This window comes from Phialemonium atrogriseum (genome assembly GCF_030411735.1).
Source record: "Phialemonium atrogriseum strain 8032-3 unplaced genomic scaffold QBC33scaffold_1, whole genome shotgun sequence".
Taxonomy (NCBI): domain Eukaryota; kingdom Fungi; phylum Ascomycota; class Sordariomycetes; order Cephalothecales; family Cephalothecaceae; genus Phialemonium; species Phialemonium atrogriseum.
The window spans coordinates 586,691-608,905 of NW_026848138.1; the positions used below are offsets into that span (position 1 = coordinate 586,691).

At 55.2% G+C, this 22,215-nt stretch overlaps 10 protein-coding genes across 10 annotated transcripts; 5 read left to right on the forward strand and 5 right to left on the reverse strand.

Moving 5' to 3' along the window:
* Positions 1–91: 91 nt before the first annotated feature.
* Positions 92–592, reverse strand: QBC33DRAFT_553747 (uncharacterized protein; the record flags this gene model as incomplete). The annotated part of the gene is made up of 1 exon (XM_060429439.1): positions 92–592. One exon carries the CDS (start codon positions 590–592, stop codon positions 92–94), a length of 501 nt encoding a protein of 166 aa, XP_060288504.1.
* A 510-nt stretch (positions 593–1,102) lies between these two features.
* QBC33DRAFT_4525 (uncharacterized protein) lies at positions 1,103–3,160 on the reverse strand. Its single transcript, XM_060424650.1, has 5 exons — positions 2,619–3,160; positions 2,417–2,555; positions 2,152–2,367; positions 2,024–2,091; positions 1,103–1,965 (listed from the first exon to the last, which is right to left on the reverse strand). The coding sequence occupies exons 1-5, from the start codon at positions 2,850–2,852 to the stop codon at positions 1,321–1,323; spliced, it is 1,302 nt and encodes a 433-aa protein (XP_060288505.1). The 5' UTR covers positions 2,853–3,160; the 3' UTR covers positions 1,103–1,320.
* A 936-nt stretch (positions 3,161–4,096) lies between these two features.
* On the reverse strand, positions 4,097–7,276 carry QBC33DRAFT_520764 (multidrug resistance regulator 1). The gene is made up of 4 exons (XM_060426401.1): positions 6,431–7,276; positions 4,749–6,359; positions 4,565–4,684; positions 4,097–4,488 (listed from the first exon to the last, which is right to left on the reverse strand). The coding sequence occupies exons 1-4, from the start codon at positions 7,040–7,042 to the stop codon at positions 4,396–4,398; spliced, it is 2,436 nt and encodes an 811-aa protein (XP_060288506.1). The 5' UTR covers positions 7,043–7,276; the 3' UTR covers positions 4,097–4,395.
* A 1,680-nt stretch (positions 7,277–8,956) lies between these two features.
* On the forward strand, positions 8,957–10,283 carry QBC33DRAFT_574926 (putative acid phosphatase; the record flags this gene model as incomplete). Its single annotated transcript, XM_060430791.1, has 5 exons — positions 8,957–9,067; positions 9,149–9,321; positions 9,362–9,472; positions 9,553–9,967; positions 10,026–10,283. 5 exons carry the CDS (start codon positions 8,957–8,959, stop codon positions 10,281–10,283), a joined length of 1,068 nt encoding a protein of 355 aa, XP_060288507.1.
* Positions 10,284–10,337: 54 nt separating this feature from the next.
* Positions 10,338–13,705, forward strand: QBC33DRAFT_4889 (uncharacterized protein). Its single transcript, XM_060425439.1, has 2 exons — positions 10,338–11,760; positions 11,819–13,705. Exons 1-2 carry the CDS (start codon positions 10,650–10,652, stop codon positions 13,609–13,611), a joined length of 2,904 nt encoding a protein of 967 aa, XP_060288508.1. The 5' UTR covers positions 10,338–10,649; the 3' UTR covers positions 13,612–13,705.
* Positions 13,706–13,827: 122 nt separating this feature from the next.
* Positions 13,828–14,632, forward strand: QBC33DRAFT_4287 (uncharacterized protein). Its single transcript, XM_060424155.1, has one exon. The coding sequence runs from the start codon at positions 14,044–14,046 to the stop codon at positions 14,485–14,487; it is 444 nt and encodes a 147-aa protein (XP_060288509.1). The 5' UTR covers positions 13,828–14,043; the 3' UTR covers positions 14,488–14,632.
* QBC33DRAFT_4624 (major facilitator superfamily transporter) lies at positions 14,633–17,167 on the reverse strand. The gene is made up of 7 exons (XM_060425066.1): positions 16,859–17,167; positions 16,618–16,811; positions 16,398–16,554; positions 16,327–16,338; positions 16,013–16,257; positions 15,246–15,931; positions 14,633–15,120 (listed from the first exon to the last, which is right to left on the reverse strand). Exons 1-7 carry the CDS (start codon positions 16,923–16,925, stop codon positions 14,778–14,780), a joined length of 1,704 nt encoding a protein of 567 aa, XP_060288510.1. The 5' UTR covers positions 16,926–17,167; the 3' UTR covers positions 14,633–14,777.
* A 753-nt stretch (positions 17,168–17,920) lies between these two features.
* On the reverse strand, positions 17,921–18,507 carry QBC33DRAFT_510176 (Prefoldin subunit-domain-containing protein; the record flags this gene model as incomplete). The annotated part of the gene is made up of 4 exons (XM_060425749.1): positions 17,921–18,113; positions 18,170–18,237; positions 18,303–18,434; positions 18,493–18,507. 4 exons carry the CDS (start codon positions 18,505–18,507, stop codon positions 17,921–17,923), a joined length of 408 nt encoding a protein of 135 aa, XP_060288511.1.
* A 210-nt stretch (positions 18,508–18,717) lies between these two features.
* On the forward strand, positions 18,718–19,685 carry QBC33DRAFT_520780 (uncharacterized protein). Its single transcript, XM_060426402.1, has 4 exons — positions 18,718–18,875; positions 18,934–18,965; positions 19,018–19,099; positions 19,177–19,685. Exons 1-4 carry the CDS (start codon positions 18,780–18,782, stop codon positions 19,201–19,203), a joined length of 237 nt encoding a protein of 78 aa, XP_060288512.1. The 5' UTR covers positions 18,718–18,779; the 3' UTR covers positions 19,204–19,685.
* Positions 19,686–22,076, forward strand: QBC33DRAFT_520783 (uncharacterized protein). The gene is made up of 4 exons (XM_060426403.1): positions 19,686–20,207; positions 20,272–20,299; positions 20,398–20,926; positions 20,987–22,076. The coding sequence occupies exons 1-4, from the start codon at positions 20,014–20,016 to the stop codon at positions 21,628–21,630; spliced, it is 1,395 nt and encodes a 464-aa protein (XP_060288513.1). The 5' UTR covers positions 19,686–20,013; the 3' UTR covers positions 21,631–22,076.
* The last annotated feature ends 139 nt before the right edge of the window (positions 22,077–22,215 follow it).

Genomic DNA, 22,215 nt, shown 5'->3' on the forward strand with positions numbered 1-22,215 from the left:
TACCCCCCCCCCCCCCCCCCCCCCCCCCCCCCCCCCCCCCCCCCCCCCGCCCCCCCCACCCCCCCCCCCCCCCCCCCCCCCCCCCGGCGCCTCAACTCCCCCGCCGCTCCCCTCCCTTCCCCCTCCCCCTCCCCCTCTCCTCCTCAAGCGCAGCGACGACGCGGTCGAACCTCCGGAACGCCGTGACCCCCTCGACCAGGCACCCGCCTACCCACGCCCACCAGACGGCCGTGCCCCGGGCCACGCCGTGCGCCGCCAGGCGCGAGCGGTCCATCCACCACGCCTCGGCGACGTGGATGGCCAGGACGGGCGCCGCAATGGCGTCAACGAGGCGCCGGAACCCGGGCGCGCCGCCGGGGAAGCCGGTCGCCTCCAGAAGGGCGGCGGCGAATGACGATGGGGACCCGGGTGGTGGGGGGGAGGGGCTGCTGCCGAGACCGCAGAGGTGGACGAGCGCGAAGCTGGCGATGTAGGCTGTCATGCCGGCTATCACGACCCAGTCCAGACCGAGGGGTGGGTGGTATTTCCGGACCGTCACCGGCGGGGCGGGGCGGACTGCCGGGGCGGGGTCGGGGGACTGGGGTGATGCCATTGACGGGCTTCTGCTGCTGGTTTGGCTTTTTTTTGGGTCCTGGATGGGCGGTTCGTTGGTTGGGTATGGATGGTGCACACCCTCCGGAGAAATGGTGGGCCTGTTGCGCCGGTAGTGTTTGGTGCCTGTGGCGGTTTGGGATGGGACGAGAAGAGTGGACGTTGAGTTGCGGCTCAAAGAAATCCGGGGGAAGATGCTTGGGCGTCTGGCGCGCCCAGGACAAGCACGGACGAAACATTAGATTGGGGGTTATGGGATGTGGGATGACGTCATGGCCCCAAATTTTGTGCATCGAGAGGAACTAATCATGGCTCAACTTCGCTTGTCCTCCTCGCCAGCTGCAACCCATATCATCACCTGCGTAACAGTAGACAACCAACCATAGAGGCACCATGGTCCCCCAAACCTTGTCAGGTCCAAGCCACATGGTAGTTAAAACCGGCAAGATACGGCCAGGAGCCGAGATCAATGCCTCCGTACAGTCGTCGTGGTGGTCGTCAGGACCCGTATTCCGGGCCTGGGCGACGACATCAACATGTCCTCGCCAGGCCCATCACCATCAGTACCCAACGGACTCCTGGTCGAATTGGGTCCACGACGAACCTCCCTCCCGCCCGCACCTATCTCGGTGCACACGTCGCACATGATCTTGTCCCCAAGCTCGAGCTGGCTCTCCGTATCGACCCGAGAGGCGGTCCTCATCGTCACCATGGAAATGAAGCGGCCGATCAATGACCGGCCGCTAGCTCCTCCGTGCAGCTTGTCGGCGGCAAAGGCCGACCGGCCATCCCGGCGGCGGCCCTGCTGAACAGCCCAGGCGACATACGGCCGGCGAGGGCGCGGATTGCGGGCAGGCTGGTGACGATGATGGAGACGGCGCACTCCAGGCCCGTCCAGATGAGCGTGTCCATGTAGTCCCAGGTGGGGTTGGTCGAGCGGGCGAAGAGGACAATGGTTCGGAGGCGGATGCAGCTCGTGATGAGAACAAAGATGCCCAGGGAGAACATGAGGATTACCCCAAGCTTGACCCGCCACGAGGCCTGGAGTTGGGCGAGCAAGGGTATGGGCATGAAGATAATGACGATGTCCTGGGCGATGCTAAACCCTGCTGCCGTGAAGACTAGGACGTTCACGTTAAGGCATTTGTGTGGACCGTATGTACCGTCCCACCCCTTCCAGACAAAGTCAATCGGCGTACACTGGAAGATCTGCATAAGTATAAAGACCAGAGCCGACACTGTAACCCATGTCGTCACGGCAAAGACCAGACGTCGGAATGTTCGGTTTGGGAAGATGCGCAGGTAAAAACACAATATGGAGAGCTTCGTGAGGCTGATAATGGCGAGATAGAGGCTTTCAGCGATGTAGAACAACTACGGAACGTAAGAGAGGAACAAATAGCGACATCCCGAAGGTTGGCAGTTGGCATACCTTGAATGCATTTGTTAAGGAGGTTTTGTCCACAGTCCAGATGTCGACGCCGAATGCCATGGCACCGGCTATCCACTGTCAGCATGGAGATTATAGCAACACCTAGGTAGGCAGTGAGAGGGGTGTACCTATTTGCCCTATAACTTCGAACGGCACGTATATCATCGTGACTGCTATCATTATGTAGTCGTCTAGCTCAAAATGAGCCATGGTGTACCATCGTGAGAAGAGTCGGAGTAGGACACAGAGAAACGCGAACGTCTCGATCGATATAACTGCCAGAAGGTCTTGTTTCCTGGATCTCCTGGGTCTCTGGCACGCTTCTGCTTCGATGCGCGCAGTGTCTAAGAGCAAATTAGCAAGGGATCGTTCGTCCAGGGCGGAGTGACGAACCTATGGCTTCCAATACAGTGCAGCTGACCTGGACACATTGAGAAACAGCATCACGGAGACCGTCATCAGTGCAAATGCAGGTGGTATTGGCGACTGTGTGGCACACAGAATTGGGAACTGAGCTTAAGATGCAGCTCAGCTAGAGATAAGTCCAACACATTAGCTGGGCAGGTCTTACAGCCAGAGTCTGACGTTGACTTACTCCACAAGTTGGCAGTCTTGCGGCTGCATCTGCGAAAGGGTCAGCTAGACAAAAGTTAGACATGGAAAAGAAGACAAAAAATACGATAGTTTTGGTTTCCATATTGGGAAGCATCCCAAGGTCTCTCAGCAGGGCGTTGCGGGCGTCCGTGAAGATTAATAGGGACCAATCTATTGAGGTCGGGAAAGGAATCGGGGCCTTTAACAGGATTGCCAGGGATGGGCCAAACCTCATGTCAATATCGTCCAGAGGCCATTTTACAAAGCTGTGTCACTGGAAGGAAGGTAAATCCCCATGCACACGCAAGGGCGTTGACGATGCCTAGGTGTCAGAGTAGTCACCGTCAGAGCCAACGCCGGCCTTTGGGAGGAGTGAAGTCAAGAGTCTAGGGCGCCAGGAGTCGACTTGGGCATGTGACGCAGGCTGGCCCATGCAAACAATGTGTAGCAACGCTGGTGTCCCCTGGTTGCTCCCCAAGGCCCCGTTACCGTGGTTCCCATGCGTTCGTGAGACCACGCCGGGGGGGGCTAGTGGGCAAGCGATGGCCTGAGCATGCAAACACCCGCTCCTGAAGCGGTTGCTGGGCTGTGACGGAACCAAATCAGCTATGCTCATTGCTCTCAAACGGCCAGATACATGGCGTATCGTACACAATTTAGCTCAACCGAGTCTCGCCATCGTTACGCAGCCCTGTTGACGGGGAAATGGGAAAGCATGGTGCAGAAGTTCGGTTTTCATGCTCAGCTGACCCCTGGTGAAGCGTTGGTCACTGGCTGGTTGCAAATATCTTGGAAATATAGTCAGACCAACGACAAACAGGCCCTGGAACTTGCTACTATGTAAATTCCCGGATTGAGGCTGTAAGACGTATATTTTCTAGAATGCTGAGCGGCTGGTCAGGAATGGGAAGTCAAATCGGGGTCCGGCAGGCGGGTGCAACTTGACTTACACATACCTACCGTAAAGCAGGTGCCGCGGCCGGCTAGTCACTGCCGGGGACGTCTTCTGCTCGTAGCCTCATACCTGGAGTGTGTCACAAACGCAGGTCTCTCGCCCAAAGCAGGTTCATGACTGTGGTGATTAAATGGCATCATCAACCCGCTCACGCGGCGCCCATCAGTTTGACTGTCACACGTCGAAGCCCGGGGCCATCGCCGATATCGGAAGGACCCAGGCCGTGCTTGCAAGGCTGTGACGCGCGGAGTCATTTCGGACGCGGGCTTACCGGGAAGCGGCAATCCAGGGTGTAAAAGTAATTGATGGTGACGATATCCAAGGGACCTGCGATCGGAGCGACCCGAATAGGCATTCCGTTCTGGTAGCCTGGCACTTCGTTTGTGCAAGCAGTACCTGCCCGTCTAAGAAGACGGAAAGCCGCGGCTTATACGGTGCCTTCCCCTCCCACATCATGAGCAGGCTGCGGAGTGTTTGGAAGGAACCGTCCCCGACTGTGAGATTAGGCCCTGGCTCCTTCCAAAGCTCCCAACACAAACAGGTTCCGGTGGGCCAGAAAGGGTACCTATGCCTGTTGGTTTTTTTTTTTTTTGGTGGGGGGGGTCTGCGGCACAGAAGGATAGGACCAGTCCTAATTGATATTACTTGAATTATCGGGTGAGAAGGGATCAATACCTAAGGTAACCAATGAACCATTCCTGCACAAAGGGTATCGAGCCCCAGCCTACCCATACTCTTTGAGTGGTGATCGTTTTCTCACAAAGCAACGCCAGTCACGCCGTCCCATTTTTACCTCCGAACCAGTAGCACCCATCCATCCCACTCATTGATAATCCCAATCCCACTGATCACCCCAGAGCTCATTCAGGTTCAGCCCCAGCGACTCGTAGCTGAAATCGGGATTGACCGGTTGCATCTGCGGTTGCCACATTAGAAGGTATTCTACAATGCATGGGAAGGAGCCAGCGGCGTATGAGTAGAATAGAACTTACAGGTGCGATGGTCGGGTCGCCAGTGTTGGGCAGCCACCATGGGGTCCCGGGGATTTCCACCGGACCGGAGGGTGCTTGCCCGGCTGAGCCCTGTGAGGCAGACAAGAATGGCGTCACAGACTGAGCACGAAAAGTTAGTTTCCCGGGTGTGACACATGGATGCGCTTCTCTCTGAACAACTCACCTTTGATCGCACGAATATATCTGACGGTACTGGGGGAGGAATAATGGCACAGGCGGCCGGCATTGGGGCCGTGTTCGCGGGGCCGGGAAGCTCGGCCTGCTGGCTCGACTGCGGCGGATCTTGCCCCGCGAGCAGCTTGAGGTGGAGGTTGATGAAGCGCTCCGCGGCGCCGGCCTTGGCGGCCTCGGCTGTCTTGGTGTCGAGGTGGGCCTCGAGCAGGCCGACGGCCGCACACATGATGGAGTAGCCCCACGGCTCGTTGTTGCCGCATCTCAGGATGCGGTCCTCCTTCATGGCCAGGCATTTCCCGAGCAGCTGGAGCGTGTGCTGCGAGTTGATCATGATCATGTTCGTGGACCCCCGCGGCTGAAGCATGGTTACGCTGCAGAGATTTATGGCAAGAGTCAGGCTGTCCTCGCGGAGGAAGTTGAGCGTCCGGACGCCTTGCTGGACGAGCTTGTCGTTCAAGAGCACCATGTCTCGGGCAGCATTGTAGTAGATGATCTCGGAATACTGATACTTGGAATTCGTCTTTCGAAGGCGCAGGAACGGCTGGTGTAAAGGGATGATGTACTGCCGGAGCTGGATATGCAGAAGCGTGTACGCAAGCAGCGGCTTCTTGTGCACTTCCGGGTTTCCACCCTCGTTGTTCTCCCACGACGGCAGGGAATCAATCTCTTGATTGATCTCGTTCGTGTATCGAATGACCTGGTCGTAGTCTAGTTCCTCCCGAGGCCCCGTGAGAACGCGACTGAGCTCCGAGCGGAGCGGGAGACTCTGGCGGCTGAGACGCTGGTATGATGAATAGGTATACTCGGTGGGCGGCTTCGACGCCGGCAGCTCCTCTGTATCCTCGTCAAACTCGTCGTCGTCGAGGTTGCCAGGCGGCCGGACGTCGTAGTGCAGGGCGCTTAGGATGGACGGCAAGCCGTGATCGAACGAGGCTTGCAGATCAAAATTTTCCATCGTTGCCCAGAGCCGCTTTCTCATTTCCTGGTTGAATGGTGAAATACTGTCGTTTGCCTGGCTGGTGTCCCTGTGCAGACCAACCGAGATGGCGTCTTGGATGAGTGCCCCAGCCCCCTTCCAGAACCGCTTCTTCTTCACCGTGTTGACACGCTTGGAAAGATAAAGGAGGCAGGCGATCTGGTAGTGAATCAGTCGCCTGTGTTTCTGGCTCTGACGCTCTTGCCACTGGTCGCACGCCTTGATCCATTTCAAGGCGCAATTGTGGAAATTAGATACCATCTTCTCGAACTTGGCGGTTCCATGATCCCGCTGGCAGCTGGCTATGGACAGAATAGACAAGACAAGGACGGTGAAGGCCGCAGTCCGTGTATGTCCCGGCTCCCAGAACTTCGAATACTCTCTTCGAAAACTCGGGACATGGACGATACGATGGACCTGTTCAAATTGGTCCAGATAGACCGAGACAAGGGTGTCGGTTTCTTCCTTGGACGGCAACAGGGCCTCTAATTCCAGATCTGGTAGATGAAACTTCTTCTCCCGTTCTTCCTTGTTCTTCTTCCTGTCCTTCTTGTTGCTGTGGATGTGGAGCGGCTGAAGCCACTCCTCAGCAGTCTCTTTCATGAAGGGACAGAGGCCGGTAAGCTGGGAGAGGGAGTCAGGTCAAGAGGACGACAGGAATACACGGGGTGGTGCAAGAAAATGAGCCCCCTTACCTCTGAGAACGCCAGACAGGCATTGTGGGGCCCGAAATATCGAGTCTTGAATTCTTTGCCGCGAAAGAATCGCAGCTCTTCTTTTTCGAAGCCGCCTACATCGAACTGACTCTGGAGGAAGGAAGGCAGTTTCGCCTCAGCCTCGGACTTGTCCTCGGCCTGTTGAGTAGTGGGAGACTGCTCGACCACAGTGCTTCCGTCCACAGAGACTTGCTTGGCAAGAAGGCCCTTCAGCTGGGCGACTTCAAGCTCGAGCTTACGGATCCTGTCATGGTCGCGAAAGGAATCCTTCCGGTAAGGCGAGGACTCTCGGCCGCCATGGGGTAAGGACAGCCGGGTGTCGAAGCTGGCAAGAGGGCTCTGAGAGAGGCCGAGTTTGTTGGGGGGGGCTAGACCGGGGCGAGTCTCATACTCGCACTTCTCCGGGGTTCCGGATTGGAGGCAGCGCGAACAGGGAAATTCTCGGTCGCACGACAACTTCCTCCGTCGGCATTCGAGACACGAGAGCCTGACCCTCTGCCTCTTCCTCGGCGGCGGCTGATCCCCGTTCTCGTTGACCTCGGCAGCGAGGTGGGACGACTCGTTCTCGTCGCCGGAGCTCGGCTCCGACATGGCGTCTCAAGGAAATATCGGGGGTAAAGATGAAGGAAATGTAGTACTTAAGGGCACGCTTGCGCCACCGACCAACCACTGGGGTACTCTAGGCTCTTGGATGTTCTGGTTGGCCTAATTGGGCTTGTCTCCGAGGCAAGGGGGGCAGATCCGAGGTTTATCAATCGATCTGATAAGAAATGGTCACACGATGCAATGTCGAGAAGAGAATGGGGCAGTGCCTCGAATTTTACATCAGCAATCTGTTTTTCATTTCAAGTCTCCATCTCTTCTGTTGCTTGGTCAAGCTCGCACTTGGGTGCCTCGGAATTCCGATATGGGGCCGAGAAATTGCTCGGCAATTAGCAAGGTCCCACATTCCCAGCTCGGACGCCGAGCTATGACTAACATTGTTCATCTTGGCCACCATAATCGACTCGTCGTCCTTACGCGGCTTCCTAAAAGGGCATTTTCGCTCGTAATGGGCCACATCATCTCGGCGCACTTTATAGAGAGCCGACACCGGGCTTGTTGGCAGGTGCGAATGGAAGAATCCATGGTAATACGGAGATAGAACTAACTCCGTTCCCAACTTACGCGGGCAGGGGTAGCGGCAGGCAAGGCAAAACTGCCCAAAAACTGACTGTGTGCTGTCTGGGCTGCCGTTTTTGGCTGCCAGGAGCAGCGATTTTCAGCACCCCTGTAGCAGGTCCTTGTTGTTACATATTACACGGTCCCATCCATGCTTTCAGAAACAACTGCTATGCGTAGCTAACTGCCCGCTCCTGCCGATAGCACAGCTCTGGCGCCGAAGTCTCCGGGCCGTGCATCCCGGGGTAGGGACACAAACGATGGGCAATATTACCGCCTAGGACTCCGGAGGGCCGGCTAGAGAGAGGTTAGTTGGAGACATGGAGTAAGCATTGATAGGAGGTGTGCAGAAATTACAGAGCGGACGGATACCGTCGCCTACCTCCGCCAGGGTAATAAATGTTAGCTCGCACCCCTAACCAAATTGGAAACTAGCGCTATCAGGCCCCTGTCGAAGCGAATCACGTGGCTAGTGTACTTGTCCAAAAGCGCCACTGGCTTCAGACGTAATATCACGTCCGATACGGAGTAATCCGTGCTGAAAGTCGATTCTCTGGGTCATATGCCACCATGTCGTAGAGCAAGCGAACAAACTCCTCCCTCCGGTGAGTGGAGAGATTCGGCGCCTTCTTAGAAAGCCGTTCATCGTGCGATTTCTCTAGTATTTTATCCTCGTACCACTACTCGAGCCCGTCTTGTTATGCTGCCGGCCCCTTCCCAGTAGCCTGAGAAGCTGGTAGTCTTAACAACCCTCGTTGGGCTAAATGACGGGGGCAGGATATGGGACCAAGACTCTCGGTTATGATAGGGCCGAGAACTTCATTGTCGTTGTCAACGTCAGCAACGAGGATTTTGAGCGCGAAGTAGGAGGGCACGTCTCCACAAGAATGGCCAAGCCAGACAGTCGAAAAGCCTCCATGGCCAAGCTTGTGGACGACTTTGTAGCCCTTCCGGTGCCGATCACGTCGCCGATGTCGACGGGGTGGAAGCTGGCAGGGACGTGTTTCTCGACATCTTCAACAAGTTCCATGTGCCGGCTGGCGATACCGGAAGGCAGGAAGTGATTCTAGAGGCATTGCAAAACTGGCGGCGCGTGACGCTGGAGGAATTGAAAGAGGAAAATGATGTTTTGGTCTGCTTGGTGCGGGGGGGTTACATGTCCTGTATGTAATAATAGGAAGTTCGGGCCACCTGTACTGGGTTCCTACCTGTTCCCATCCAACCAATTACCTGCGCGCCGCAGGCAGAGCCTCTCACCAACGTGACATCCAGGGTCCACCCATGTTCATCTGAACTCGACGATAGCAAGTTACTCACCAAAATGCATTGAAGGACATTGACCACATGCGTTTGCTTTCATTCTGCGCGCTTGGCTTGGTATACCTTTCCAATGCCGCACCGCTCGTGCCGGGCAGAGCGTTTGATAGGTTGATAACCATCTGGCTGGAGAACCAAGTCAGCTCCCCTTCCACTTCAAGCAACGGAGGGAAGCTGTAGGACCTGGATGACCTGAAAAAAACCCTGCTATTTCAACAGGATTTTGCCAAGGTATCCGAAGATGTCAATATCAAGGACCTAAAGAAGCACGGCATCCTCCTCACTCGCTACTATGGAAATACCCATCCCAGCCAACCCAACTATCTGGCTGCCGTGGGGGGTGACTACTTCGGTTTAAACCACGGCGGGTTCGTCCGCGTGCCCGAGAATGTGTCAACCATCGTCGATCTGCCTGCTGGACTATAAAGATAGCCCATGGGCGGGCTACTTTGAGGACATGCCGGGCCCTGGCTACATGGGCATGGGCATGGGCAGTGATGGGAAGACCCGCAGCGGGCAATGGGACTACGTTCGGAAGCACAAGTATGCGAGAGGTGGTATGGGTCAGGAAGAGCTTGTTGGGAGGAGTCACTGACTCGCTTTTTTTTTTTTTTTTTTGGCAGCCCATTCGTCTCGTTCGATAGCATCAACATGAACGGATCGAGGTTGCTCAAACTGCAGTCGTTCGACGACTTCCAGCGCACTTTTGCCGCTAGAGACGTACCGCAGTTCGTCTTCATGACGCCCAACATGATGAACACCGGGCACAATTCGACGCTCAAGTACGTGACAGACTGGTCCAACAAATTCCTGAAGCCATTGTTGGCGGACGAGGCATCCGACGGCCGAACCTTAATCATGCTCACGTACGACGAGTCCGAGACATACGAGGAGCCGAATCGTATTGTTATGTTGCTGCTCGGGAGCGCTGTTCCGCCGGCGCTAAAGGGAACAACAGACGATACGTTCTATACGCACTACAGCATCCTGTCAACGGTCGAGCACAACTGGGAGCTTCCGAACCTGGGCAGGTACGATGTCGGGAGCAAACGTTTTCAAGCTTGCAGCAGATCTGTCTGGCGACTCGCGGAATAAGGTTCCCGACAACGCAGCGAGTGTGAACAACTCGGTCTCCTATCTAGGCGCGCTCAACGACGGCCTGGCCAGTTTCTTGCCAATTCCGTCTCCTAACGTGCGGTTGGTCGGTGCCGGAGAGCTTCCTGTACTGGCGAAGATCAGGATGGCTTGGATGACACATATGACTGAGCAGACTCCCTACAATGGGAGTGGCAATTTTGTCGATGGCGACGAGAATCTACCTGTTTATAGGCCACAGGTCGCAAACCAAAGATAGGGGCTACTCAGCGTATGCTCCAAGTCAAGAAAATTGATCGCAATTTCCGCAAATTGATTCGAATTACGGTCCTTCCCTAGATGTTCTTGTCCATGGGATGCGCCTTCCCCCGCCTCAAACTCCCTTCCCTGCAAAACTGGAGATGACTCAGGTTCCCAGCAGGAAACACCATGCATGTTTGGCGACGTCTGCCTCGACCATCTTTGGACCAACAGCTTCATGCATTCCAGTTTGCTATGGTTTTCTAGGCCCTTGCAATCGCTACACGACAGGCCAGCTATGTGCAGATCAGACTGACATTCCTTTTTGGAAATTGGGCTCGTTTGCGCTTTATCCCCTCAGTCGGTGGTTCGTTGCGCCGCAGAGATGTCTGGGTTCTTCTGTTGCACTGGACCTGGCACTCATGAGACGACAGCAAGCCTAGACCCTGTTGGCTCACCACCATCCGAGGCATCCAACGAGTTTACGCATGTCAATGCATCCTTAGAATCAACCCAACTCGGAACAAACGACGGCAGCGGACCTGGAAGGCTCGACGAACCTGCTGCCTCTGGGTCGGACCACGACGGTGAACAAGATCAGGAACCTCGCAACGCGAGCCCCAATTCCGCTCATCTGGTCAATACCCACCTTCCACAGTGCTCATCCCAAGAGACCCTCTCTCAGCACGGATATCCCCTAGATTCTGGCAGTGACGAGGTTACCCTGCGACCTGAACCCAAAGGTCTGATTCCCACGGGAAGCCGAGAGGAACCAGGCAGTGGGGCAGGACAAGAGACAGTGTGCGAAATTTCATTGGAAACCCACACCGGTCCCAACTGTTTTCAGCCAGCTTGCCAAAGTAGGCTCTGGGAAAGCAGCTCTCCTCCTTCAGCGCCCTCCTCCCCCTCCTCCCCAAACTTGGTCCCTAAGCTCTTCCAAAGCACGTCTTCGCCATATACTGCCGGCCAACTTTGTGGTGCCCTGGACATTGAACAGGAAGATGTCTTTCAAGGCAAGTCTTCAAGTCAGACAGCTAGGACTGATCCATCAGGGGAGCAATCGGCTCGCCCTCCGTCGCTGGTTATCTCGACCTCAACCAATATCCGACTTCTGAAGAGATGCGTTTCCCTCCCAACCCTGGGAAGGGACTCTTGGAGCCTCCCAGGGCTTGGTGTTTCCAAAGGCCAAGACATGCAAAGCCATGAACGGCATAGTACAATACCAGCACACTCTTCTAGCCGCTCCGTATCCGGTCAGAAATATCAGCTACCAGGTTTAGGTCCGCGAACTGCATCCAACCCTCAATTTACCTCACCTGCGGACAGTCAACCGGCCGTTGAGTACGGCCCAACGCCAATCCCAGAGGATGGAGCATCTACTAGTAGCAATTCTTGGGTTCCTTCTACCACTCACAACGTTCGGCCGAGCCCCCGAACCTCTACGTCTCACCGCCAGGGCTGGTTTCGAAGAAGGTTCATGGCTTTTCGCCGCCCATGTACGTAGGACCTTCCATTGGTCTATCAGCATGCATTGATGGCTAACTTTGAGGTCAGTGAAGCATCGACCTTATGCACCCGCAACTTCTCCAGGATCCAGCAATACTTCGTGCTCATACTTTACCAATATAGTAACTCACTGCCTCCCGCATCTCGAGACGCGCAAAAGGGGGGCGGAGAATTATTCAGACGTGGCACCTGAGATATCCCGCAATCCTGAGCCAGAAGCTAAAGGAGTCTCCCAGCTCCACTTCCGTCGTGATCGACCACCCTCGGTGCACTGGGAGTCCCGCGACACCTCCGATGCATCTTCCAAGAACCGCCAACCGATATCCTTTACTTTCCCCTGGTTTCATCCTGGTCGTGCAAGAGGAATTCAACTGGGCCAAAAGCGCTTCGATGGGGCCGGCCCTGCAAGCGTCACACGCTCGTCCCCTCTGCCTGGAATTTTGGTTTCTCGTGACACCACAAGCACCTCCTCCAGTTCAAACCTTCGCGGAGGGGCTTCCGAGGATTCCCTCTTGCCAAACAGCTTAACCTCTCAGAAAGATGCTAGGATATGGAGCTCCGAGACCCGCAGGAGTAGTGGTGTGCAGCATCTAGCCGACTGCGGCAACCATCAGGGCAAGATTCAGGAGCTCAGCAACATGAAAGGAATAGGCATGCCCAACTATAGCACAAGTATCTCGTCTCCCAAGCGCTCCGGTGGTCACTCTCCAGAAAATCCTGCGACTGTGATGAAATCACTTGGCGAATATTCCTACGAATTCTCCAAGCAGTCTCGGCAAACCCTTGCGAATGGATCCTGTCAGCTTCAGGGCGAACGCGGTATGAACATTCCGGATAGACAGACAACACAATCCCCAGCAAAGTTTTCAGGACCTCCGCGCGCGTGGGCTCGTTTCCCGACGCACTCCCGAGCCGAGCGGAATGGGCCTGCAGGGCTAGCAGACGGAGTTGTGTCCAAGGACTTCTCTGACATGATGCCACAGCCACAAAACGGGACTCAGATTAACAAGGCACCGATTGTTCCTAGTCAGAAGACAACCCCTGGAACTGGGACAATGTCTGGAAAAATTGGGAGAAAGATGAAATCCGGGTTGAAGAAAATCCACACCATCTCAGTTGACTTATTGAAGAGCCGCCAGCGGGGCCAGGAGAAAGCAAAGGCCTTTGAGAATACCAACCTGGATTCCCCTCTATTCGCCACCGATTACAAGAAAAAAAAGAGTCCCAGGGATGAGACGGATCTGGCGAAAACATTCTATGGCCTAGGTCAAGAAGTGGTATCATATGGCGCTCCCAGCAATATCGATGAGCGTACCGTTAGAGTGAGGTTGGGTTCGAGTCTACGCGGCATCGCTCCAGCCACGCCAGTAAGCCCCAGCATGGCTAGAGAGGGTTCGAGCACTACCACCGAAGAGTACCTTACAGCCTCGAGTCGCATGTCTCAAAGCACATCTCGCAGCAACGGCAGCGGCAGTCTATCATTTCAATCAGACCCCCGAGGTGACCGCCGGTCGCGAGACATCCAACGTCGAGATAGCAGCTTTACGGATCAGAATGCGGACGCCCAATCGGTCAAAAGCGATTCAACTGTGATCCGAAGGTCCCGACTTGACATACTTAGACCTGATGCATTCTGGCGCGGGGCATCGGCTACTTATCAGGGGAGAACAGGGGCGAGAGGTGGACTGACATGGGACGGGCCGAAATTAATGAAGAGTGCCCCAGAGTTTGGTGTTGGACTAGAGGACATGGCCTTCGTGAAGGCAAACTATGAGGCCTGCTTGCGCAATTGGGATTCGACCCATGGCGCTCGTCTCGAAGGGGCTGCTGTTGAGGCTTGAGAGGCTGGGAGGGAGTCGCATGAGGGTTAGGCATTTTACTTGTTGGTCTCATGGGGGGAAAGGCCATGTATCCTCTCATTAGCTATCACTAGATCCGTTGAGCTTCGAGCTCTTCGGAGTACACACTGCGGTGTGCCAGGCGGCCTAGCTGGCATACGTTATTACCAGGGCTAAACCCAAGCCGCAACATGGGAGTGCCTTTTCAGCTTAACTGGAGACTCTACACATTCCGTTGTGCCAACTTGCCATTAGATATCCACTACTCTAGTAGTCTCGACTCCTTTGCTCCATCCACCCAGCTGCACGTCTATGGTCTAACGGTCTATTCTCCCGTGAATCTCCCAGTCAAGTCGCCTATTGCGTCACATGAGCAGACCGAGCAGGCTTCGCAAACTCAGCAGAGGAAGTGGGCTTTAGCGTCAACCCTTCGGAATGTTCTGGTGTCTATTTATCCAAATGGTCTTGAATCCTCCCCTATACGGCACCGTAACTCGCCGGGAGTGGAAGGAGAAAAGACAAAGAGGGAAGGAAAACAGCCTCAGGCACATGGCTATTGAGGAGGACATCCCACCGTTACATTCGAGGAGGGGACAAGAAAAAGAAACGGGAGGGAACGAAATGGGAGCAGGGGAAAAGGAAAATATAAAAAAAAGGGAAGAAAAAAAACTGTTTGTTTGTATAGAGGAGTTGAATGGCAGACCATTTCTCCAGTCTTCAGATAGTGTGGCAAGTAGCCAACTACGGCATCTAGGCAATTTATTAGTGCAACCCAATGTTCGGGGGAAAGGGGTGAAAGACCTCTCTGGTATTTGGTCCTATATGGCCTGTTACCTGGTCTCGAAGCCAGGACTGATGGGCGGGATCGGGTTGGTATGATGATGTGCGGGTCGGGGGGGAGAGAAGAGGTCGGGGTTATAGAGCGAGTCGTGGCGGTAGTGTGGCCGGGGCTAGGAGAGGCGGCGCAGGTGCGGACAGTGACCATGCAGCTGGAAGAACAGCAGAGAGTTGCACTAGAGATGTGCAGGCGCAGGCATGTCTGCACCTGCAGGAAAGGGGTGAAAGAGATTGGAGGCGTCACTGACAAGGGGAGTATGAAGAGCCAGAAATTTTATCTATTGACCGAAGTTGCCCACCTTAAGAGACACAATAACAAGAGGAGAGCCCCCTCAGACCTCGGCCTTGGGCCCCTGGGCGACCTTCTTTTCGGACGCCTCTGCCCTCAGACGCTGCTCCTCGACCTTCCTCGCCATCTCTTCCTTCCTCTCCTTGAGGGCGATGCAGAAGCGCGAGTTGGCGCGGATCTTCTCCCCCTGCCAGATGAAGATGAACGGGATGGCGCACATGAGCAGGCTCAGGCCCCCGAGCAGGCTGCAGGCCCCGGCTATGCCCAGCCGCGCGAACATGGGCGCCGTGGCGAAGGGCAGGACCGTCGCCAGCAGCGAGCGCGAGCAGCTGGCCGCGGCGTTTGCGGACGCGGCGAATATCTCGTATGCGTCGACGAGGTAGTTTCTGCGGCCGGGTCAGCTTCGAACAGGATTAGAGGGGCCAGGCACCGGCCCGCGTTTTTAGGAGATTTAGTGTAGCCTGCGGGAGGGAGGCAAGGCGGAAAGGGGAGTGGAGGGAGCTTAGCTTACAGAAGGGCCATGAATATACACATAAAGCCGATCCCGAATGGTATTCCCGCCAGCATCGGCACGACGAAATGGACCGACTCCCGGGCCGACCAACCAAGCCAGAAGAGGGAAACGACAAAGAGCGGGCCGCCGACGCAGGCGATGGGCAGCCGACGGTACTCTTCCTTGCGGGTCCAGGGCGCATTCCGAGCTTGCGCGCGGATGAGAATCCCGTCATAGGCCCAGAACATGGGTAAGGAGATGACACATCCGACGCCGATCGCCATATAGGTCAGGCCGCAGACACCCGGCGACAGGCCGTACACGCCCTGAAAGATGAGCGGGTAGGCCTGGAACGACATGTAGAAGATAGCGTAGCACAGCGCGAGGTACGCGCAGCTGGTGTTGACGAGGGGCTCGAAGATGATCATGCGGACCGGGCGGGTCAGCACGACGGTGGCGAGCTGCTTGAAGTCCTTCCGCTCGAGCTCGTGAGGCGCCACGACCTGAGCTGTCGGGTCGGCCTTGCGTATTTTGACTGCGCGGCGGACCAGCAGGATCGGTGCGTAGGTCTCTGGGAGGAGCATAAGCGGGACCATGGTCGCTCCAGCGTATATGAGAGCTATCCAAAATGTCCACCGCCATCCGATCGTCGTCGAGCAGTAACCGGATATTATGGGCGCAAAAAGCGGGCCAAAGACTGTGGTCTGGTGATTCCTGTAAGCCTATGCGGTGGGTTCGACACCGCGGGAACGGGGGGGGGGGGTGGGGGTTGTGTGGTCCCTTACCGCCATGAACACTGCCATGCCCCGGCCCCTAGTTAAGGGGTTATCATAGATATCTGCGAAGACGCCTGCCACGATCGCAATAGGGGCACTCGCAAAGACGCCGGTGAATAACCTGAATACGATGAACGCTGCCCAGTTGGGCGACAGGGCGCAGGCCATGGTGAACACGCAGAATATTGCGAAGGTGCCGAGGGTCAGGTTGCGGCGGCCATATTGCTCGCTAAGAGGAGCCCAGAAAAGAGGTCCTCCAATGGAGTTAGCAGTTTCCCTGTCTTCATAGGCAAGCGTCCTTAGAAAAGGAAAGGAAATCATACCCATCACATAGCCTGGGGCAAAAGGTTAGTCAGTGCCTAGAGGAAAATAGAAGGTGGGTTGCACAGCTTACCGACGAGGTACATGGCAATTGGCAAAACCTTTTGGGTTGGGACCTCGATGCCCCACTGAGCAGTGATAAAAGGGATGGCATTGCTCGGCAGAGCGCTCCCCATGGTGGAGTTGATGATGGTCATCATCGCGATGAAGAGAATCCATCCTTTCCTTTTCTACAGTCGGGTTAGAGTGACGGTTTAGAGAAAAGACATGGCGAGAGGGGGATGCTGGCGTACAGCGGACCAGTTGTAAGGGTTCTCAGGATCGTCTGGCTCCCAGGACACAATGGTCTTCTCTTGTTCTATGCTCGAGGAGCTGGACACGTTCTGATCACTGGCGATCCTGTTGTCCGCCTCTTCCTCTCGGTATCTCATCGACGCATCTATCTGGTCAATCTCAGTGACGAGCGTCTCTAGCCGGCTATTGTCGCCTCGTAGGTGTTAGTGCCGCCGACAGCTCCTTGGGTGCGAAACTCACGGCTGTGTTGAGAACGGCGGGCTTGCCCATGCCCATGCTCATATACATCTCCCATGCTGCTAAGCATGTGGTCGTTTGTTCAGGTAACCGTAGGACTGGAGAGCAGCAAGATTTCATAACGTATGCAACTGCCAAAGAGTGACTGTAACTGGCGAGCCCTGCCATAAGACTACCTTGCTAAAAGTACAAAAAAGGACGCTGACCGCAAAGAACGGGACGAGAGATCCTGGACATTGATGTCACTTTGAGCAACAGTGTACCCGCAGTATGCTGGATGCTGGGAAAGAATGAGGAATAGGTGGGTGTAACGCTTATCCCCGGGAACAGCTCCATCTCAGTAGGCGGTGATTGGTTGATTTGGTCGCAATTGAGGTCAGGAGTCGCGTAGAATCTGGCAATTGTGGAACAAAATAAGGAAGATCATAGCCGGGCACTAGGCTCTTGGGATTGCTTCTCCCCTTGCTCCTCGAGGTTGGATTAGTAACAGCCCCACCCTGATTGAACGTCAACCATCACAGCTCCGAGTCCACCACACATTTATAGTATACTTGCATGCGATATCGGATGCTGGGAGCGAATACGGGTTGGACATTCGTGAGGGGCCAATGCGGAGTGCAGCCGCTTTTATTGGTGATACTGACGTCGGGACTCCGAGGGAACGTTGACAGTGGGTCCTTGTTCCCGCCAAAATCGGCCCCCAAGCCACAGCTTCCCGTCTCGGGCCGCGTCCGGCCTGCCACCCACCCCTTTGTCCCGCCAGGCTCCAAAATCCACCAATATTCCATTGACTGAGTACCTAGGTGAATAAGTGTAGTCATAGACCGCCCAAATGCCTACAGACTAAATCCTGTTGTCCAAGGGTTGGCAGCGGGTGTGGTGGCACCCTCATTAGACCGCCGACCTTGACGACCTGTTTGTGTGGCTCATTGGGCTGACCCCAACAGGTTTTCCTTATATAGCTCCAAAGATGACTCCAGTTGGGCCTTAGTGGCACCCCTCCAACCCACACCACAAGGACAAGCATGAGCAGGGAGGGGTTTGGTGAGGGTTTCGTCTTGTTCGTCAAGTCTCTAGGTTGATGGTCTTGCCGAATCTTGCGTACAACTGGACCTTCAACTCGGTCATCTCATCTCGTAGAGTCTCGAGCTTTTCCTCTAGTCCGTTGATATCCTCGTCGACTCTCGCTCCGGTGATGGCAAGCATCTCTTGAGCCTGTGGTAGTGGCACATGGAAAAAAGCATCGCCAATCTTGTACCTGCCTCCATATAAGCGACTTTCGTCCAGAGGTATGTATTGTGGGCCGCTACTCACGGGACAGGCTCGTCTTCGTCGCCAAGCTCGAGTTCTGCTGTGATATCGTCGAGCTCCTCCTTTTCTTTCTGCGCAAGATTTAAACATGGTAAGCAGCCGAGGGTAGAATCCCATCCGTGCGCGGATGCCTCACATTTTTTGTCTTCAGCTCCTCCTGAATCATAAGTTCTCGTTGGTGAAGGCGGCTGAATCTGTTGATCTTGTTTTGGTCCTCTCGCCGGACTTCGATCTCTTCCCCTGCGGCCTCCTCGTCTTCTTTCGTCAGCTATGAGGGAGACAGGTTAGTCTTGGTCGGCTCTTGCGGGGAGTACGAGACTTATTACCATGCGCCGCTGCATCATGACCGCTTTGTGGGGAGAAAAGCCGTGTGTCGATATTCCGGAGCTCAGCTAAGAGGGGACATTGAAGTTTTGGATGCCAACTTTGAGGGGTCTGGTCGCGATTTGGGCTCCACATGTGGGGTTAGAATATTGAAAAGAGCTGATTGGCTATCCACGTGAAGATCAACAGCTCCCAAAAGGTCCCGCGTTAAAGTTAAAGTTGAGTTCCAAAGACTAAATACTATCATCGCCAATACAGGACCGTACGGCACTTGAGAACCAGCGAAAATATGGCGCCAGGACAGAAACTCTACCCTCGAGCGACGGTCAAGAAGATCGTCAAAGCTCACTCGAACTGCAATGTCAGCAAAAACGTCGACGTCACTGTACGCAAGTTCCCTGGTCGCGTCTCCCAGGGCCAATCCTAATCATGTTTACAACCAGATATTCCTCGACTACGTCCTCTTTATGCAATCGTAGGAGAATATGCGCCCCGGTCCTGAGATGCTGCGCTAACTGCTATGACAGATTGATGAAGGAGGCAGCCATTGAGTCGAAGAAGGGGGGCGAGAGAGGTGTTACTGCTCGAAGTGTCAAGAAAGTCACTGCGGTAAGACCTACCTGCTTCTTCCTCCTCCTCCTCCCCCTCCTCCAGAAAAGCCATTTAATGACGGATGCATGAGACAGGATACGCTGGCAAAGTTTAAAGGATGAGCATTGTCGCTTCTAAAACTATTATGGGTGAAGCATAACCTACCATCAAGCCCCGGGGGTCTCGATCGAGCCGCGGGAGATAGCGCCTTCGAAGACGCACGGAGCGACAAGGTTTGCTGCTTCTCAGGCTCGTTCAGTTCCATCAGAGTGGGGAAGCTAAGCGTCGATTTACAGCACGCGACTCCGACATGCATACTACGGCCAGTAACGCGCTGCGAGCGAGGCAAAAGGTTCGGGTCGGTTTTGTAAATGTATACACAAATACATACATAATTTGGTGTGCATAGCAATGAGGCGGGAAGCATGAAGAAAATGGAGAGATTAGACTTATAGCACGGCGGTGTTAACCTTGACATGCGCTTTCATTCACTGTACTGCATCCCAAAATTAGGCCCGTGTAGTTGACATTCTTGGTGTTTCTTTAGCCTTCTTCTATTTGGAGCAGGGGTTTTGGAGAAAGAGGGGCGTACCTTGACCAACCATACAAAAAATTTCAGCCTTCCATTCCAAGAATCAACAACCTCGTCCCCAAGCACCACTTTTGCAAGACCTCACAAATCTCTGTACCTCCTACTCCTAATCGACTAGACTCGGTTTACCTACGTTTCCCCAATTTTTTTTTTTTAAATCCACCTCCTCCTCATCTTGGCCCCTCCCATAGCCGAGCTCTCGTTCAATCGCGCCACCTTGATCTGACACATTCCCAAGCTTCGGCATCGCACGCAGCTCTCGGTTCTCCGTGGGTCATCAGGCGTTCCCTTCTATCCTTGATCCTGCACAGCCCTTGTAAAGATCCTCAAATCTACCGCAATGGCTCCCTCGACTATTCAGAACCCTCCAGTCCAGACTGAGTCCAAGACCTCCAAGAAGAAGAAGGCCAAGGTTGGGCGAACAGACTCTCCCGCCCCAGTCACGGCTGCGACTTCCGAGAAGGCTGCTTCGGTTGCTGCCAATGGCACGGGCCAGGACGATGGTGAGAGCCCCTACGTCCGCGAGCTGCAGAAGTAAGTCCTTGCTGTCCTATTTCCAACCGTATTGACAATCATCTGACTCTCACTGCCTCGGTAGGAACATTCGCAACGTCAACAAGAAAATCGTAAGCTGTCGCCACTCTCACCGCCCCATGTTGCCTTCTCTGCCCTATTCTACCTAGTTTACCTATCAAATTCACCGCTCACATGTCAATCTACCTAGACCCATGCCTCGAAGACCGACTCGCTCATCGCCGACCACCCCGGCAAAACCCTCGACGATCTAGTGGCTGCCAAGATTATCAATGCCGATCAGAAGACTCAGGTCCTGAAGAAACCTGGATTGCAGGCCCAGCTTGCCCAGTTGGAGGAGCAGCTTGCTCAGTACAAGAAGATTGACCAGGAGTACCGAGCTCGCGTGACCACCGAGAAGGCGGAGCTTGAGAAGAACCTGACTGAGAAGCTGGAGAAGGAAAAGGCAGATGCTGTTGCCGAGATCAAGGAGAAGGCCGAGGCGGACATCAACAAGTCAATCCACGACAGCCTCCTTGTTCTCTCTCAGTTCCTTCGTCTTGCCGCCGCTCGCCGTGCCGAGGACGCTGATGCCGGACTGGACGAGAACCTTGCCCTCGAGGGTGTCCTCTTGAACGTGTACTCGGGAGATGAGAATGCGGTTGCCACCATGGTTAAGCTGGTGAAAGGTGCCGAAGAACCGACTAGAAGCACCGCTGGCGAGCCTCTGGAGACGACTTGTATGTTTCCCACCCCGATATGTGCCATCCACCAAGCATCAGTGCTAACCTCCACTTTAGATGCGCAGGTAAAGGCCGTGGCTGTGGCCCACGGCGCTCCTCTCTTCCAAACGGAGTCGTCCATCCAATCCGTAGAATCTGAGGTCGCAGAGTCCAAGGAGCCACTCAGCACGGACCTGACCATTGCGCATGCAGGTCTGACCGAGATCGACCAGGGCGATACCGCCACCCTCACCAACGGCCACGCAACCGAACACGCTCAGGAGACCACCCATACCGTAAACGCTGGCATGGCTGACGGCGGTGCCAATGCAGCTGGAGAGACCCCCATCGACACTAGCAATGAGATGACCATGTCTCAGGAGTGGGTGGACGTCAAGGTCCCGGCTGAGGCCGAGGCTGCCCCTACCGCCACCCCTGCGCCGGCTGCCAATGCTACTCAGTCCTGGGCTGATGAGCAACCCGATGCCCCCGCAGAGGCTCCTGCTGCCCCTGCTGACGATGGCTTCCACCAGGTGCAGCGCAACCGTGGCCGTGGCGACCGTGAGGGAGGATGGCGAGGCGGACGTGGTGGCGAGCGTGGCGGCTACCGCGGCCGTGGAGGATACCGCGGTGATGGTCATGGTCGCGGCCGTGGCCGTGGTGGACCGCGTGGTGGTGGCGGCGTGCGCGGCGGCCCTCGACGGGGAGGTGACGAGTCCTAGAGCATCTCGTCCCTGTCCCAATGCGTACCATTGCCATTATCAGCATTCTGATCTCCTTCTTGTCCCCAGCATGTGCCGCCGGAGTCCCCACCTGATGGCATTAATTGTGGCGTTTGTCGATGCGTTCTCTATTACCAAAATTCCTGGCTGGCGTTGGCTTATTTAGGGGCCTAGTGCAGGCTTGCTGAACTTTCACCCCCAACTTTCCGCCCCCTTTCATGAAGCAACTACCGGCGACATGGATACTGGAAAATTATTGCTCAGAGCCTGGTTTGGCTTTTGGTTCTTGGTTCGCCCACTTGCTTATCACCCTACATGACGCTCACCGGGATGGAACCTTTGCATGACTGACGGATCATGGATGGCATGGATAAGGGGTAGATACCTCGTGTAACACCGCGCGGTTTACATAGAAAGGACAGAGAAAACGAGATAATACCCCATGACCGCCGTTCTGCGCTGTGACGATACATGATATTGTCTGGCACCAGTAGATTTGCAAGCTCCAGCGACGAGGCCCTAACGAATGCTCTACACCCACGGTCGAAATCTGCCTCTCGCATTTCATTCTGTTCTACCTTTCGC

Bases quoted from the DNA above. Each gene is read 5' to 3' on its own strand.
- QBC33DRAFT_4287 (XM_060424155.1), top strand. From the start codon at position 14,044: ATGTTCTGGTGTCTATTTATCCAAATGGTCTTGAATCCTCCCCTATAC.
- QBC33DRAFT_520764 (XM_060426401.1), bottom strand. From the start codon at position 7,042: ATGTCGGAGCCGAGCTCCGGCGACGAGAACGAGTCGTCCCACCTCGCT. The intron at 6,360-6,430 runs GTAAGGGGGCTC...TCCCTCTCCCAG, and splicing joins CCTGTCTGGCGTTCTCAGAG to CTTACCGGCCTCTGTCCCTT. The intron at 4,685-4,748 runs GTGAGTTGTTCA...TTTCGTGCTCAG, and splicing joins ATATATTCGTGCGATCAAAG to TCTGTGACGCCATTCTTGTC.
- QBC33DRAFT_520780 (XM_060426402.1), top strand. From the start codon at position 18,780: ATGGCGCCAGGACAGAAACTCTACCCTCGAGCGACGGTCAAGAAGATC. The intron at 18,966-19,017 runs GTAGGAGAATAT...CTGCTATGACAG, and splicing joins TACGTCCTCTTTATGCAATC to ATTGATGAAGGAGGCAGCCA. The intron at 19,100-19,176 runs GTAAGACCTACC...TGCATGAGACAG, and splicing joins GTGTCAAGAAAGTCACTGCG to GATACGCTGGCAAAGTTTAA.
- QBC33DRAFT_4889 (XM_060425439.1), top strand. From the start codon at position 10,650: ATGTCTGGGTTCTTCTGTTGCACTGGACCTGGCACTCATGAGACGACA. The intron at 11,761-11,818 runs GTACGTAGGACC...CTTTGAGGTCAG, and splicing joins CATGGCTTTTCGCCGCCCAT to TGAAGCATCGACCTTATGCA.
- QBC33DRAFT_520783 (XM_060426403.1), top strand. From the start codon at position 20,014: ATGGCTCCCTCGACTATTCAGAACCCTCCAGTCCAGACTGAGTCCAAG. The intron at 20,208-20,271 runs GTAAGTCCTTGC...CTGCCTCGGTAG, and splicing joins TACGTCCGCGAGCTGCAGAA to GAACATTCGCAACGTCAACA. The intron at 20,300-20,397 runs GTAAGCTGTCGC...CAATCTACCTAG, and splicing joins GCAACGTCAACAAGAAAATC to ACCCATGCCTCGAAGACCGA.
- QBC33DRAFT_4624 (XM_060425066.1), bottom strand. From the start codon at position 16,925: ATGCTTAGCAGCATGGGAGATGTATATGAGCATGGGCATGGGCAAGCC. The intron at 15,932-16,012 runs GTAAGGGACCAC...AGGAATCACCAG, and splicing joins GCATGGCAGTGTTCATGGCG to ACCACAGTCTTTGGCCCGCT. The intron at 15,121-15,245 runs GTAAGCTAAGCT...ACCCGGCCGCAG, and splicing joins TGTATATTCATGGCCCTTCT to AAACTACCTCGTCGACGCAT.
- QBC33DRAFT_4525 (XM_060424650.1), bottom strand. From the start codon at position 2,852: ATGAGGTTTGGCCCATCCCTGGCAATCCTGTTAAAGGCCCCGATTCCT. The intron at 2,092-2,151 runs GTACACCCCTCT...GACAGTGGATAG, and splicing joins CGAAGTTATAGGGCAAATAG to CCGGTGCCATGGCATTCGGC. The intron at 1,966-2,023 runs GTATGCCAACTG...TACGTTCCGTAG, and splicing joins CCTTAACAAATGCATTCAAG to TTGTTCTACATCGCTGAAAG.